Raw genomic sequence first — 17,824 nt, 5'->3', positions numbered from 1 at the left:
CCTATATAAACACTTTTTTGAGGACAAAGCCTAAAGAAAGTAATTGGAGGGATGCACATATAACTTGTGTCAGCTTTTCTGAAAGGTGATACAGATGCCAGGTGCTGCTCAGCATCTCTGAGGTGTGTCTGCAAGCACTTCACCATACTGAACATTTGTAGTGCAATACTTTGGAAAGTAGCTGCCTTGTGATGATAGAAGGGATATAAAAAAAACTTTCAATAATTTTGAAATGCAAACAATTTTGTAGAATATAAATTGTATAAAATCTGTTACAATATATTGATTCTATAAAGAATACTTGTGACTTAAGTAAGCACGTCTTGTGGAAATTTAGTGATACTTGAAGTGTCACTTCTGGGAAAGAACATTGACAAGGGGAGCGGCCTGATGCTGAAATGCACTGGTTATGATGATGATGATCTTTTTTTTATTAGTTCCTTCTAATCTTAAATGGAAATTGGGGATGAAAGGTCCCAGTGACAAAACATGCTTTTGGTCAGCATATACCCTTGATGCAAAGGTAAGTTGTAATTTTTTTCATTTGTACCTGTGCCACTTGGATACACATCTAAGATTCTGGAACTGCTAAACCCAGTCATTGCATTGAATGAGGACCAGTTGATAAAGAAGTTTGGTTTTTGACCATGTTTTCTATTTTGTCTTACTGCAGAAGAACATAAAACTTCAGAAACATTATAGGTTGTTCACAATCTTAGGGACTTACTTCCAGTTCTTAGAGGATATTTCAAAAATTTGCTATAAGGTGTGACAGCCATGGTTACTAATGCTGGTACACAGATTTTTCTCTTTTTTTCCCCATAAAATTGAACTAAACAAAAAATTTGGCAACTTTTTACTACTTGCAGTAATTTCCTGCAGAAACAAAGTTTAGCTACGTCATCTATAACCCTGACTCTTGTTTTACTTTTATTCCCACTCAGCTCCACAGAACTAAAGTTTGGAGCACAGAACTAAGTGCTCCAGATTGGCTGAACAAATGCAGGAGAGACAATCAAGGAAAGTCTATTTATAGTTAGCCTGAGAACAAAAAAAATATGAGAAAAAATATCTCTGGCGGTGTCAGAAGTCTGCATTAGTGAAATGCCTGTGTGAAAAACAGGGAAAATGGTTAAGCTAAGTAGGGAAAAATGAGTTTTCACTCTGCATGTGTGACAAGGTGGTCTGACACTTAAAAAAAAAGGATCATTCAAGTCTTAGCATGAGGAGACTGCTTTCTTTAATGTGGGAAGCACTCTAATTTAAATCTTACCAGTCAGGAGAGAACGTAGGGATGAGTATGAAGCTTTCTGATACTGTTCAAAGCAGCTCTCCACCTGGGCTGATTGATTATTAGGGAGCATCTTACTTGCTTCCAGATTGTTGAAATCCATTGAACAGATAATAGAGAAAATTTAATTTAAACCTCAGACTTTTGTTTCTTAGATGCAGAAGGACAAAACTGAGCAGGAATGCAATAGAGCGCTTCTACTGTGGATAGTGTAGGTCCTCACATTTTCAGTCTGCAGTTGATGATCATAAGGAATGGTCTTTGAATTCATTCATCACAGAATTTTTAAGTTACATTATCTCAAATATTGAAGAAGAATTTGCAAAAACTAAAGTGTGTTGTTGCATACTTTGTATTTTCAGCATTAGTCAGAACTTCTTGATTTGGTATAGAAACTTTATTACTGTCACGGTTTAAGCCCAGCCAGCAACCAGGCACCACCCAGCTACTCACAGTGGGAGCAAATCAGAAGGGTAAAAGCCAGAAAACCTGTGGGTTGAGATGATGAGAGTTGAATAGGAAAAGCAAAAGCCATGCACATAGGCAAAGCAAAACAAGGATTTCATTCAGTGCTTCCCATGGGCAGGCAGGTGTTCATCTATCTCCATGAGAGCAGGGTCCATCACACATAATAGTTACTTGGGAAGACAAATGACATCACTCCAAATGCCTCCCTACCTTTATGTACTGAGCATGATGCCATATGGTCTGGAATATCCCCTGGCTGTGTCTCCTCCCAGCCTTCCTTGCACCCCCAACTTCCTTGCCATCCAGGCAGTGCAAAAAGCAGAAAAGGCTTTGTCTCTGTGCAAGCCCTGCTCAGCAGTAACAAACATCTCTCCATTATCAACCCTGTGTTCAGCACAAATCCAAAAGATTCTCATACCAGCCACTGTGAAGAAAATTAACTCAAACCCAGCACAATTACCAATGGAAATAACGTTTGAACAAATGAGCTTGCTGACACTAGAAAGGAATGCTCTTCAAAACACTGGCAACGTAAGGGTAAACATAGTAAAAGAAAAATAGGTGTACAAGTTGAAATGCCTTTAAATAAATATGATCCATGTCCTAATTTCTAAATCATATGCCAAGATCCTCAAGCCCAAAATTACCTGGTTGGCTTAATGGACTCAAAACAGAAAAAACCGTATTATATTCTTTGAACAGCATAAGTCTGGCTGAGACTCCTTTTGTTCTTTATTAAGCTGAAATAGCTGACATCAGAAAACCAGAGATAGTTGCAGCATGGGATGGATGGCCTTTCTTGTACCATGTAATTTAGCTTAGTTATTCTTTGGTGCAGGAAGAAAATCCCCTTCCACTTCATGCTTGAGGTGGTTCTCCTGAATATCAGTTTTAATGTCATCACAAATGCGATATTAAGTGTAACAGGTCTTCTTAACTCGCATACATTTCTCCTCTTAGCCTGTTCATTCCTTTGTCCATTAGAGGGTGTTTCTCTTGTTGCAGGTCTCCTGAAGAAAAATTTCAGAATTATGTGTTAATACCACTCTAAAAATGAAAACAGGGCTTAAGGTTGCCTATACTAACTGTTCTATGGGCAGCAAGAACATAATATCTTTAAGGTTTTCAAAAGCGATCTTTGTTCTAACTGCTCAAGAAAAATAATAATAGATGGCTGTGGACCTTTTTTAAAGAAAAGAAACTTCAGCTTTTATGGACAGTACCATTTATGAAGTTCAGTAGTCTCTGCAATCCAGTTAGTCTACAGACGTGATGAAATTGATCTGCTCTATTCACTATACACAGACTTACTGTTTTGTGTAGGAAGATGATGAGCGCTTGGTTAGTGGACTGAAGGAACAAGCTGATAAAACTGCAAGGAGTGTCATACATAGAACAGACTTTACTGCTGAGAGGGTCAAGAATGATGACATGTACAGGAATACTGATCATTTTGTTATATAAATACATGCAGTTGAAGAAACGCTAGTGCTAGAGGCAGTTTATAAAAGTCTTACCCATGTTTTCCTCCAGTTTTGCATCATCTTGTCATGTTCACTGATGGCACTTCTCCAGGTATCAAATTCTTTAGTCCATGCATCCTGACCAGCACTGTCTGAAAATGGAAATGGGATGGTTACATAACCACATAATGGCAGAAGTCAGTACCTTATCAGATTCAGGAGTGCCTGTCCTGCAGGAAGGGGGCAGGAAGGAATCCCCATCCTGTCTTGTCCTTATTTGGCTCTACATCCTTTCATGTTATTTGGCAGTAAGTTCTGTGGAAATTGTTATGTCTCTTACACTGTGCAGCAAACTTAATAGCCTCCAGAGTAAACAGGTTTAGTGCCATTATCTGTGATTTGAGATCTATAAGGTAGGACCTATAAATTAATAGTTCAAACCCTTGTAATAAGCACAGGAATGCTCCAGGTAGATCATAACAAGCCTGGGGAGAAAAGTGACTTGTTGGAGAGGACCAGTTAACATGAAGGACAGGTCCAGTTACTATTCCCCATTTTTCAGTAATCACAGGATCACAGAATCAATCAGGAAAAGACCTCTGAGATCATCAAATCTAACCCATGATCCAACGCTACCTTGTCAACCAGACCATGGCACTCAGCGCCACATCCAGTCTTTCCTTAAACACCTTCAGGGTCAGCGACTCCACCACTTCCCTAGGCAGCCCATTCCAATGTGTAGTCACCCCTTCTGTGAAGAAATTCCTCCTAATGTCCAACCTAAACCTCCTCTGGCACAGCTTAGGCCTGTGTCCTCTTGTCCTGGGAGAAGAGATTGACCCCTACCTGTCTGCACCCTCTTTTCAGGTAGCTACAGAGAATGAAGTCTCCTCTGAGCCTGCTTTTCTTCCAAGCTAAGCAACCCCAGCTCTCTCAGCCATTACTTATAATACTTGTGCTCCAGACCCTTCACCAGCCTTGTTGCCCTTCTCTGAGCACGCTCCAAGCATCTCAGCCTCACACTCCATCATCTTCCTATACTGAGCTGCCTGGAACTGGACACAGAACTCAAGGTGTGGCCTCACCAGTGCTGAGTACCAGGTACCATCACTGCCCTGTTCCTGGTGGCCACACTATTGCTGCTACAGGCCAGGATGCTGCTGCCCACGTTGGCCACCTGGGCAAGGCTGGCTCGTGTTCACCTGCTGTCACCAGCACCCCCAGGTCCCTTTCACCTGGGCACTGTCCAGCCACTCTGACCTCAGCCTGTAGCACTGGGGTTGCTGTGGCCAAAACACTTGGACTTTGCCCAAGACCCAGAACTTGGTCTTGTTGAGCCTCATATTGCTGGGTTTGGCCCATCAATCCAGTGTCTCCATGTCCTTCTGCAGAGCCCTCCTACCCTTCAACAGATTGTCACTCCCCCCCCCCCCAGTTAGGTATCACCTGCAAATTTACTGATAAAAGACTGAATCCCGTCATCCATGTCACCAATAAAAATATTGAACAGGACTGGCCCATCACAGACCCCTGAGGGACACCTCTGGGGACTGATGCCCAGCTGGATGCAGCACTGCTCACCAGCACTCTCTGGGCTCAGCCATCCAGCCAGTTCCTAACCCAGCACAGAGTGCTCCTGTCCAAGCCATGGGCTGCAGCTTTTCCAGCAGTGTGCTGTGGGAGACAGTGTCACAAGGCTGCCTGAAGTCAGAATAGACAACATCCACAGCCTCTCCTGCATCCACCAGGTGGGTCACCTGGTCATAAAAGGAGGCCAGGTTGGTCAGGCAGGACCTGCTTCTCCTAAACCCGTGCTGGCTGGGTCTGATCCTTCAGCCACGTCATGTAATTTCACACAAGAGTTCCTTATAATACTCCCTTACATCGATAATTGAAGAAAGGTTATGTTATTGCATCTTGGTTTATTTGCCAGCTTTTTTTGCAGAATGTAAGACTGATGGTGACATATTTTCTATTTATCTTTTGGGACATTAGCAACAATCGTATGTTTTTAGAGCACAGTGAGAGTTCCTCTGTTTTACAATTATATTTGTTCGGTTGAGATGCTCTTAATTCTGCTTCTGAGACAGACTTCAAAGTAACTGCCGTGATGGCATAACTCCCATGGCTTCTCTCTGCTGAGAGATTGAAAAAAGAAGCATTGAGCCTTCCTTGACACTTGTATTAACCAGGTTCTAAATTTTTCCTTCATCTTGCCAAAATCCCTGCTGTATCATATTCATTTGTTCCTGCTGTCTTTTTAAAGACTGTTCAGACCTTCTCCACACCTGGGTAAGGTCTCAAGAGCTAGTTGCAGCAGGCAGTCTGGACACCCTAAAATCCTGCAGTTGAAGTTACCTAACTGCCCTCCTGCCTAGTTAGTTAGTGTCCAAATGGAGCAGAGGGAACAGACCTTGCTCAACCATAAGTGGTTTACATATCATGCAATTTTTAAAATCCAGCATAGAGTTTCTCTTTACCATCTGACTTCCTTAAGTCCTTATGAATTAAAGATTGTTTCTACATTACTCTGTAGAATTCCATCAGAGTACTTATTTGTAGCTCTCTATTATTCATCTGCTTTTCAGTTTTTTTGAATTAGTTTATCAGGTTTTGGTTCAATTTCTGGATCATAGCTGCTAAATTACATTAGTCCTTTGAGGGAGGGGGTAGAGGGAGAAGTTTTTATGGCACTAAAACCTTTTCATAAATGAAGTGCATACTGATACAGTAGGTAGGAGTTACCATGTTCAGATAAGCACATTTTATGGGGGAATATTATAGAGCTTTACTCATATCAGGATCAGGCCAAGCACAGCATACACTTGAAAAGGCCTACCTTTACTTTCCACTGTGATCAGCACTTCTGACGTTGTGTTCCCAACTTTTGAGATGAATGAACATCTGTATTCTGTGTTTTCTGATACTGCATCTTTCACCCAGCTGAGAACATGCACTCTGCCATCAAGCAGTTTGTGAGATTGCTCTGTGATGCATGCCTTCATCTTTTGTCCATTCTTCTCCCAGACAAAGTAGGAGCTATCCAGACCTGTAAAAATGTCAGATTATTCTGTAAGAAAATAGAAGATAAGTCTTTGAAAAGAAAACAAACCCCATCATGTCATGATTAGGCTTAAAAACATAAATGGTTGGTTGAAATGTTTCTTAGGTTTCTTCAGCTGAAATTCTGGGTACCAAAACCCGGCATAAAGAGGAGCTAGCACTGGAAATTTAGTTTCAAGCCAAAGTTGTGCATTTGTATTGAGACATTTTGTGTGGGTTCCCACAATGGGGAACTTAGTACACACGGTAAGAGCCAGTGATGAACTCCATCTATCTGCCTGTGTGAATTCCTGTAGCACTAGGAAAAACTGCCTACTGCTGCCCAACCTAGGTCCTGGTACAAAGATGAAACCACCTGAGACATGCCTTGCAGAATCTGAAAAAAAAAGGCCAGGAGGGGAAAAGTTCAAGAACTCAGTGCTGGATGCTGGAACTAGTAATGAAACAGGTAGAATTGGAAAAAAAACCAGAACCAGTAGTCACAGCAGGCACTTAAGCAAGACAGAACTTGAAAAAAGCTTGGATCAACAACAAAGAGCCTTTGTAATTTTTTAGCCTTGTTAGTATTATTTGTCTTAACCTGCAAGGGCAACAATTGAATAAATCAGATATTAACAGTAGCCTAGAGGACAGAACAGCTGTTCACAGAAAACTAGCTAGCAAGGTTGGCTGAAGTGCACTTGGCAGCGTCAGAACCTTTCCATTTAAAATACAGACATCTGGGCCAAGCTAAGAACTTTGTAATTCTGATGTTTAAAACATGACTGTTTCTCCCTCTGGGCCTAGGATCTAGACTAGCCTTAGCAAGAGAAGATGTGAAGAGAAATTAGGGGAAAAAGAAATTGAACTATTGTTGCAAATATGTTGTGACAGAAGCTACTACAGCTTTTACTGTAAGCACTTCATATTGCAAGTTGATGTGGCATCTTTTCTCTAGAAAAATACATTCTATCATTAAATTTTAGATAATCATGCACAATAAAAACCTACTAGTTTTTACATTTGTATACATACTACATATTTGTACATTGTAGACATTTTAATGTTGCCTATCATATTAAATTCTTAACTCCTAAGTTTTGTTTCCAAATCTCCCACATATATGGGCACATAAATTAGCATTAAGGGTGAATGATAGAGGACGTGGTCTAGTTAAAGCATTGTGGAGTTTCTCTGAGGGAAGTGGCACAGTCTGAAGGGCTGACAGCAGCTCTAACAAAGCAGAAAGGGCAAGCATACACTGGACTGGAAACAGCTTGTCCAGCACATACTTTTTTTTTTTATAAAGGTGGTTTATGGATGGTTGTACTCATTCTACAGTTAACAGCAGATAGGTTACATGTGACTAAGTTCATGGGAAGTCTGGAACCAGAGACAAATTATTTCAGTAACCTAAAGCTGAAGCTAGAATTTGGACAAATGGGAGGAATAAGTGCAAGAACAGAAAAAAAAAAAAAAAAAAATCAAAATCCCTCTGTGCCATTTTAGAGCCATGCAAGGAAGCAGCATGTTTAGTGCAGGACACTTCCCTAAACTTACTTCAGATGTACTAGTCACACCAGAGAAGCTGCTGTATTTTCCAGTGCTGAAGATCCCAATTGTGCTGGGAATCTGCCAAAATTTCAGCTTACATCCACATTTCACCAAAAGACTAAAATGCAGCAATTTCCTTATACACGAAATTTTGCAAGCTGCGTTGGTTCAGATTGGCCCTTTATGAAGTGCAACTAGGCAATTTTACCCTTCCGTTGTTTTTCTGTGCAGTCAGAAGCACTGGAAATCCGCAGAGATACACACTCATGCCCACTTACACTGGTTGACAGCAGTATCTAGGTGCAAGCAGTACTCAGGGTTTCAGTGCAGCTTGCTTCCACTTTTCAGGCAATACCTTCTCTAGTTTGATTTCATTTTCAGGATGGAGCAATAGAAAAAAAGACACTGTGAAACAGTTTAATCTACAAAAATTTGGAATCACATCTGTTAAATGCAAATTTTCTATAACTCTGTGGTGAGAAATTCAGACTCATATTTAATGGTTAGAGAAATACTTTTTGAAGATAAAGGAAAATACGAACATGTACTCTGCTTTTTTTTACTGTCACTATAATAAATATTAATGACATGTCTAGTGCAACCTTTAAAATACAAGTTTCTGACCTGATCTACTTACTTTGCCATCCATGTTAGGAATGCTTGAAAGATTGTTAAAAAGTAGTATCATTAAAACATAATAATCAAGCAGAGAATTAAACAGCACACCAGGCTAGGTACATAAGTAACTGTGTCTAAGCAGCCATGAAATGTATTTCAAACAGTTAACTTCAAAAGCATTGCTTTAATAAACTACACTAATTACATGTGATTAAATAAAATCAACTTCACCACCTTTATGATTTTAGAAGGGGAATTATCAGTTATCAAACAGAAATACATGAAACTTTGTGGCATTATCTGAACGATCCTTTTCTTTGCATAAGCCCTTCAAAATTTCCAGTGTCTGTGGAAGTGTTTGCTTCTTTCCGACACAGACTTCATTTTTTTTTTCTTTCAGTAGTTTGAATGAGATGATAATGCCCAGGTAGTAACTGCCAGAGTAGTGATGGTCTAGGTAGTTTCTGCCAGCCGAATGGGTTCTCTGACATGGGTTAAATCAGGCTGGGCTACAAAAACCACATATTTAATACCCAGATGACTTTTTCCTCAATATTTTCCGTGAGACAAAAAATTCAACCACCATTGTTAGCACAGAAACTCAAACCACTGCAACTGCTTGTAATCTTCCACTCACAGTCTGCCTGCATTCACTGGGCATTGGTGTAAATTTGACCTAAAGTTAAAAGAAGCAAGTAAATAAAACCAGACTTAAAGAACGGAAGTATACAGCTACAGATTCAGAGCGGCATGGGGATGCACCCTACAGGTGCACCTATACAGGACCAAAGTAAGCATTTGCCATATACGCATCACATCCTAATAGACATGTGATTTTCAAGACAGCTTAGAGACACTAATTTAAAAGGAGCACATTATGTTTTAAAAATAGAGATCAGTGACATAAGGCAGGGGCAGCAAGAGGGAGCACTGGCCAAGCTGGCTCCTTGTGCCAAGTGTCTCCACAGCTCTCTGCACATGGCAACATTTCAAAAGCATCAGTGAAGCTGCATTTAAAACCTGAGCAGTGCTACCACTGGTGGTGGTTCAGCACAGGGTCTCCCTCATTTTTAACCCAGTTCTTGAAGGATACCATTTCAGTAAGGCTTCCCTACATTCTTAGAAACACTCCCAAGACAGAGGAGTTGGTACAAAAGCAGGAGCCATTAGAAAACCTACACCCCAGCTAACAATTTATGCAAGTTGACAGCAAATGGAAATCCAGTGAAGATAAGTGACAGGTGTCCCAGAAAGAAATTCTACCAGGGTAACAAGAAGTCTGAAATCTAGACAAAGAACTGCTACCAGAGGCTATCCAGAGGGAAGGGAAATGAAAAAAAACCTCCCTTGTAAAACCCAATACACACCAAAACCTCTTTCAAAGCTCACCACGTGCATCAGATTAAGAACAGCATCTGGATTTAATGCCTGTTATCAAGCTTGCAGCTCTGCTGAATGCTACGGAAACAAACATTCCGGATTTCTGAGAATCAAGATCATACAGGAAGCTCACATCTGGACCAGGGATTAGATGTTAAAAAGGCACTATAATCTGGATGCAGGAAGGTTTTTTTTAAAAAAATCAGACATCAAAATTAGTTCAGGAAGAAGTTAGTCAATCATTAATATGAAACATTACCACCAGCACTACTCAGTATGTGAATGAAAGATTTAGGACTGGTCCCAGTTTCTGGAGTTGTAGGAGTCTGAGTCATTGCTGCTGATAAGATACCAAAATAATAAATCAGTACAAAGTGAAGCCATCAGAGGGTAGCTGATTAGAAAAGTGGGGGGGGGGGAAATCTTTAAATTGAGACAAGCATCATTGCAATTTTCTGAAAATAGTGTGCAAGTTACAAAGCCTGTACTTCCTATAACTGGGGTGCATTTTTTGGTAGTTTTTGTTGGTTGGTGTTTGATTGTTAAAAGTAGGGCAATTCATTCTAGAAGACAAGTTTGACAGCAATGGAAAAAAATCCCTTTAAAAAGCCAAGAAAACAGACCTCTCTGAAATGCCAAAGAATATGACTTCCAATACAAAGTATTTCATACTGAAGAATGCATGATGTCCTTCAGACACCTGGGGCTTCATTAAATGACCCATCCCTCTGTGTAACATCAACACCACAAGCTGATGCAGCCTCACTATGGCAGATGAAAAGCAGGAAGTGCTTCCTGTGAAATGTGAACCATGTAAGAGCTGGAAACAGCAACCAGTCACTAGAGGTGACACACAGCATACGTAGGTGCAAGCAGGACATGGCATCCGTTTTCTTGGAGTGGAACTTAAAGCAGGTTGGGAAAATGGCTGACCAGCCCATTAGATAAAAATGCAATTGGTAACTGTTCGTGCATTTATTCAGACGCTCTTTGAGGATGTCCAGAAAAAGGTTTGCAATTGGAACCTAGATAATGGTCTGTGAAAAAAAATCTGATGAAGCACTAGTAAGCTAAAACCAGGGACTGTCACACAAAAAAAATTAGGTTCCACTTTCACAGTATCACAGAATTAAGTAGGTTGGGAAAGACGTTTGAGATCCTCAAGTTCAGCATATAACCTAACACCACCTTATAAACAAGAGTACAGCACTAAGTGCCATATCCTTAGAAGTCTTTCCTTAAACACTTCCAGAGATGGTGACTCTACCACCTCCCTGGGCAGCCCATTCTAATGCCCAATCACTCTTTCTTTTCCTGATGTCCAGCCTAAACTTCCCCTGGCACTTTGTGTTTGCCTAATTATTTTTGGCCATTCTATCAGAATGATAGAATCTATCTAACAAGGCTACTACATTAAGTTTTAAAATTAAGGGAAGAAAATTGGAGGACATATTTTAAGGATTAACATGCTCTCCCAAAAATCACTCCTGTTCTCCAGAGAACACAAACAACTGCTTTTGCTTTGTTTTCCAGGTTGATCTAACAGGAAGACGACTGAAGAGATGGAAATGAGATTTTCATCTCGACTGTGGGGACAGTGCACACAATATGCTGACACAGTTCTGGTAGCAGTTTCTGCTGAAATAGTAAAAAAAAAGATGCCTTGGTCTAAATTAAAAAAGATTAATTTGGTCTAAATTAGTACTCAGTTTATCAGCCACCACACCTACAGATTATTAATGACAAGTCCACAGGCTGTAGCTCTCATGGGAAAGAAAAACAAGTGTACGGGTAGTCAGGTTGCAATCCTGGCTGGCAGGGGTTCTGATGAAAACAGCACAAAATTGTGGTTATGGCCCAGATTCCAATACCAGAGCAAACTCATCACATCTCACTAGGCAGGGCTGGGAAATACAGCTGCTCAATCATGGCCATGGTGTAGCAGTTATTACCAGTGTACTGCTTCAAGCTGAGGCATTACTGAATCAAGAGTTCCACATTCGCAAGGAGAAAAAGTTGAAATATTTATGCTGAATTGCAAAAAAAGAAAGGCTAAACTTTAAGTTTCTTAAACTTCTCCCTTTCGGGAGGTCAAGTAAACTCTTGTGAGCAAACAGTACAGAGAAGAAAATAACACACCTTGGTGAATCCTTCTCCGTCCTGAGAGAAGACATCCCAAAAGGCATTCAGGTTTCAAAGACCCCAGTGTGAAGCAAGCTTCTCCTTTTATACATACCTAGTCACACTACAAAATCTGACACAGATTCTACTCCCTCACAGTCTCCCAAAATTGTATATATTAAATTCAAGTGGAGAATATTGCCCGTTTTGTGATCCAGGCAGTTTGTGTCTGCTGACAGCCCATGCAGCACCCAATCCCCAAGCAAGCCGAAAAGATGAACTAGACAACAGAACAGCAAAGCTGCTGCTTCACAGAGATGCTCCTGTACAGAGCTGCCACTCTTTTCCTTGGCCTCAACACCATTTTTGACAAGCTGCTCTGTCTCACAAGGATGGCTCACTCAAGCTGTGTGAGGGTACCAGCGGAAAGCTCTGAAAACCAAGCAATGGCTTCATGTCCTTCATTTCCCCAAGCCCTCTGCTGACACGAGGTGCAGCCTGCAAGGCTCAGGGGTGAGTGTGCAGAACACCGACCGGTGTGCACGGCACACACTGCAGCCTCAGGTGCTCTACACACGCCACTGCAGGCTGCAGCTGCTGGTCCTAAGTGGACTAATCTCTCCAAGATACTTTATGGTCTTTCTTTATGTTTTAATCATTTATAAACTACCAAAAGACACACAAGGTGTTTCCCAGCTGCACCTTATTCTACAGGAAAAACCTGTACGAGTGCAGTCAGCTGCACACTGTGAAACTGTAGGAAATACCACATTGTGGTATTGTAGGAAAACAATAAATTATTGAAATCTTCTGAGGAAAAAATAAAAAGACACTTTGGGTACTACTTTTTTTCCTTGCTCTCCCCTTTTTAAATTTGATGCCTGATGCTTTTTAATTTGCCTTATCCTTATCTTTACACTTAATTCTAGTCTTTACTGGAAAATTAATATAAAGTTAAAACAACACAGAACAAACAAAAAACCTCAAACAAACAAACAAAAACCCCAAAACAAACCAAAACAAAAAACAAACCTACAACAACAAACTTGGAAAGGCATTCTTGTTGCACACCTTTCCACATATTTCAGATCTTGACCATTACTATAAAACTGCAGAGCAAAGGGAATTTCTACAGAAAAGTTTCAAAAAACTGCTGCTGATGCCAGAATTTAAGAATGCATCATCCATGTCACAGTCCTAATAAAAACAAATTTTCAATTTTATTACAGAAGTCACTATGAAGGAAGCCATCAGGGCTCAGGTAACAGCAGCACTTACAAAGGTGTTTAATGCTGTTGGATTTGCATGCAGACTTAGCTATGAGGGTCTCAGCAGGCCCCATGTCTGAAAAATAAATGCCAGCACTGTAGTAAATTACACTCCTAAGATATCACAATCTAAAGTAACAAGGGTATCTTTAATGTCTGTGAGTTTTATGCTAAATAATTTAAAATTTTTACCCAATTTTATAAAAACTTCCAAGTCTTTTTCTGTTGTATGTTAAAGGAACAGTTCTAATTTTTCAACATGTCTTCCAGAAGCATCCCAAATAATACTGAACAGGTGGCATGTCAGAGATCTGCACACAGGAAATGTTTTATAGTGCCACTGTGTTGTTAAGCAAAGTTTAATCAGTGCAGAAATAACTGAAAGAAAAGGTACAAAACCACAAAATGATGAATGAACAGCTACGAGATAACTGTAGCCAAAAATAGTGAAATTAAGTCAAAGAGCATGTGATAAAACACCAAAGACAATTCATAAAGTGGGATATGAAATTGTTTAACAAGGTGCAAACTTCCATTCCCACAGGAAGGTAAACTGACCATTTATTAAGCATACAGATTATAGTCATGGGTATTGCTTCAGGAAAGCATCACTCTTGTAAATCTCAAAATATACTGCATAAAATTTTGAAAATTTTATAAAGTTTTGAAATATTTGTGCAGCAGATTGATTTGTCCTGGAACATGCAGAGCTTTTCCTTTCACAGCTACCAATTAAACCATTATAGTTTCAAAAACTAACATTGAATCTCTCCATAGACATAATTAAGAGCCGCTTATCAACTTCAGGTGATTATAAAACACAAGTGTATGAAAAATTGCTATTTGTGTTCTCTTAAGAACAGAAAAGTAACAACCCCAGTAAAGTCCATTACAGAATACTGATATGCTGTAATTTAAATTCTGTCATTTGTCATTCTGGACATTTTTTCTAGCACAAAGAACATTCCTAGACAGGCTCTTTCTGCTCTGGATGCTGCTCACCTCCATGCCTCTCCTGAGCTCTGCACCAGACCACATCACCCCAGGGCACCATGGCTGATGCAATCATGCAAATCATGCAAAAAAAAACCTCACCCAAGAATAAATTACTCATTTCCATGGGTAAGTCAGTCTCCGACAGACGACTTCCTCCTCCTGGAGGATAAAAATTAGGCATATGGGCTTTTGAGCCCTTCAGCTGAGAGCTGCGACGCAGCAGCGCTTGGTGACACCAGCACGGGCAGCCCTCAGGCACCTGGACGAGCCTGGGGCTGGTCTCCTTTGCACTCGCTCCGTAGGTGCCTTGCCAAGAGTCTGACTCGGTCTGCAGCAGTCCTCCTGAAGGGCAGTGCACTGCATTTCAGATTTTCACTGTGCTGTATTTTCCCACCCTTCTGGAATATCTTTCAGAGCAACTTCAGGCTCCACCAAACAGGAATCTCCAGTGAACCACTTGCAATTCTGATTCTTGCAAGCTATGGATCTTTTCTTCCACAGATGTGGGCAACTTTCTTGTACGCCTCCTAAATTAGCCTAACCACAGGGAACAGGCACTATGCGTGGGTGTTACCAGTTACCCACCTCAGTATTTCCATGAAATAATAACTCCTTGAAAGTATATTTCCAAGTTCACAGAACTTTTATGTTCACACTACTGGGGTTTTTTTTACCAAGACTGAACACAATCCAGTATGTAAAATCTCCAGCAGAACTAAGGGAGGGAGTCATCTTGACACCATGGACACAGGATCGAGAGGCTCGATCTGCAGGTGAAGCACAGTGTTTTGCAGCGTTTCTGATTACAGAAGCATTTAAACTGTTGCACAGAACACTCACCAAATTTTAGTTTTGTCTGGGAAGTTATGGACATGGAGATGCTACTCTAAAGCTGGGGGAAGAGGTGCCAGTAAAACTCCTTCAAACAGAACCAAAACTCTAAAAAATCCCTGTTCCTACTATACCTGTTTTCAACAGAGCACACCAGAGAAATTATACAGCAGGTGCATACATCACCAACTCACACCCCTGAAGCAGATGGTGTAGTAATTTGTTCAGCTTATTTGAAACTTGCCTGAACTGCCTTTAAAAGTTTTAAGAATTCTGTAATGGGGGAGAAAACTTCTATTACAGGAAGTACACAGGAAACCTAATGTTTGTCCATGCACATACAAACAGACAGGTCTCTGAAGAAATGTGAGACTCTTTGGGGGAGTAGAGAGAGACAAATTGGGAGAAAATTTGTGAAGGGAGATTTATTCCTCCCTTTTCCAGAAGAGAGGAGTATTCTATGCTTGAAAAAAACCCTTATTTTTCAGGAAAAATGTAGCAGTTAGCCAAAAGTGCTGTTTGTGCTGTATCCACTTAACTTTACGTTATGGAAATGAGCCAGTTACAAGGTTGTAAAGTCTTATCCTTAGGCGAGTTTTCAGGTTAAAACATGTGGGATGAGTAAGAGATGAGCAAAAGAACTCACCAACTCCTGCTGAGTTTCCAGACAGCTTGAAACAGATATTTACAATTAAAAAAGGAAGAGATTCAGCAATTCTGATAAAATAACAATTAACCTCGAAACTTAATTAAAAATAAGCTTTGAGGTTTTTACTGGATGATGTGGCAATCTATGTATTTGCATCATACATTTACTGATGCCATATCCTTTTTTTGCAGACAACCAGGCAGAACATCTAACTCTCTGCCAGCCTCATTTAACCCTTTTGCTCCTTGCAAACAAATTTTACCTTACATTCATAGCTGAGAGAAATCAAATTCCACTAAAGCTATGTTAACATAAAGAAATATCAACAGATATGGAAAAAAACTGAAGAAATCCAAACAGAGACCTTTCTTGCAAAAGCAATTGTTCAGCCACCCCCCACCCAGGATGAATTAATATATCCTCACATGCAGGACCCTAAAAGACACAAATATCTGCACCAGTTCAGTGTACTGGTTTGCATTTGCTGGTTTGTTTGTTGTTTAAATCAAAAGACTGAAATCGTAATTCTGGGTAAGAGAAGAGTGTGATGTGTCAGCCAACTGCCTTGATTCCCAAAGGGAGCAAAAGCTCTATCCATAATGCAAAGTCCAGTCCTTCCCTGCTTTGAGCAGCACTTTCATAGCTGGGTCACCTTGGCCCCACCTGTGCCATTACTGCAACCCTCGGATGTCAGGTGGTTGTTCGAGTTTCTTTCACTATTCACCCCAACACCTCCTGAGGAATGGAGTCCACATGCTGACTTTAGGACACTGAGCCTTCCTTCTTAAGTTCACTACCAAGGCAAATACAATTACTGACAATTTTTAAGAGCAGCATCAGCACCATATTAAGATGGGCACTGTTGGATGAAAAAAAGTAATTCTAAATAAAGTCTAGGTCTGTAGCACAATTATCAAACTGTTTAAATCTTTTGTGCTATTGTAAAACTTCATTTTTCATGGTGGACAATCAAGTTTCCAAACTGCCTATCACAAAAAAGAACAAATTACTGCCAGAAAGTGCTTTCCATCTAAATTATTCTATTTTATGAAAGAACCTTCATCTCACTGTTGTTGCCATGTTTTAGCCACGGAAATACAAACAGTGCCCTTGTTAAGATCTGTGCTAATAAAGACTTAGGCATTTTGATCTGATTCCACATAACACTAACAGAAGTGCCAATACGGAACAACACTACTTTTTAGAATTATTCAATCTATATAATTTCATTTTTAAAAGAGTAAGGTTACATATGAAGATCCGTTTCAATCCATTGAATCACACTTAGTTTAAACCAGCAATTACAAATTGTAATTTGTAACAATCCAAACAAAAACTGGAAAAAAAGGCTGAATTGCTATGGAAAAAATAGCTTTGTCCTCCTGTATACCTCAGAAAAATATCTGTTATAAAACAGAAGTTGTTATTATTGTATGTACTTCATTTGAAATACGATGGAAAAATGAATGACTGACGTGGTCCAGAAAATAGATGCTAAGTTCAAATCCAATTTAAAAGTATTTTTAAAATTGCATACACACTGACAATGAAAATATCTACCTGCTAAACATCCATATACAATCCTGATTCACGGAACTCCTTCAGCATGCAAGTAAGCCTAATAAAATCAACTGACTACTAATATGCTAAAGTGGGTTGCTGAATCAGAGCCTCCATTATAGAGTACAGTACTTGCAATGACTTATTCTTGGTAAGAGCATGCTGGCATTCTGACACTGTCTCTCTTTGCTCTTGTTTTTTCCCCCCCAACATCACAAAAGTAGGATTTATACAGTACATAGTGACAATAGCTAAACCTTTTATGCAGAAAGTGCTGGCTTATACAGGGGTCCTCCAACTTACCTGTGGCTTGACAGAAGAGGTGGAAGGGTCCCCGGACACTAACATGCTGTGCCTGGTCACTTAGGAAAGGTGGCAACAACATGACCTTTACGGGGTCTTTGCTAGACCAAACATCAGGCTGGGTACTGGTGGGTGAAGGAGGTGAATCACTTCCCACACAGGACAAAAAGGAGGTACCAGTAGGAGGGAAAGGTATAGGAGATGAGGCTGTGACAGAAGAGGACAGAAAAGAAAGTAAAAGGGTACTAAGGAAAGAAGTTGCAAGAAATACATCACACAA

The 17,824-nt window shown here is 40.2% G+C and overlaps 1 protein-coding gene across 15 annotated transcripts in view; it reads right to left on the bottom strand.

Annotated features, from left to right (window-relative positions):
- Positions 1-1,673: 1,673 nt before the first annotated feature.
- Positions 1,674-17,824, bottom strand: part of SEMA4D (semaphorin 4D) — a 98,107-nt gene continuing 81,956 nt past the window's right edge. For 6 of the 15 annotated variants that reach the window (XM_088155916.1, XM_088155918.1, XM_088155917.1 and 3 more), the window contains one exon: positions 17,551-17,751. In XM_088155916.1, the coding sequence (XP_088012042.1) occupies positions 17,691-17,751 (61 nt within the window). In that variant the 3' untranslated portion in view covers positions 17,551-17,690. Of the gene's footprint in view, positions 2,770-3,276; positions 3,375-6,061; positions 8,179-8,455; positions 8,478-15,678; positions 15,704-17,544; positions 17,752-17,824 lie in introns of those variants that run through there. The other 9 variants (XM_088155924.1, XR_015799215.1, XM_088155921.1 and 6 more) reach the window with 9 other exon arrangements.

The sequence above is a fragment of the Sturnus vulgaris genome, chromosome Z, assembly GCF_052056855.1.
Source record: "Sturnus vulgaris isolate bStuVul1 chromosome Z, bStuVul1.hap1, whole genome shotgun sequence".
NCBI lineage: Eukaryota > Metazoa > Chordata > Aves > Passeriformes > Sturnidae > Sturnus > Sturnus vulgaris.
The sequence above is the reverse complement of the archived record's forward strand: the minus strand, read 5'-3'. Positions and strand labels throughout refer to the sequence as shown.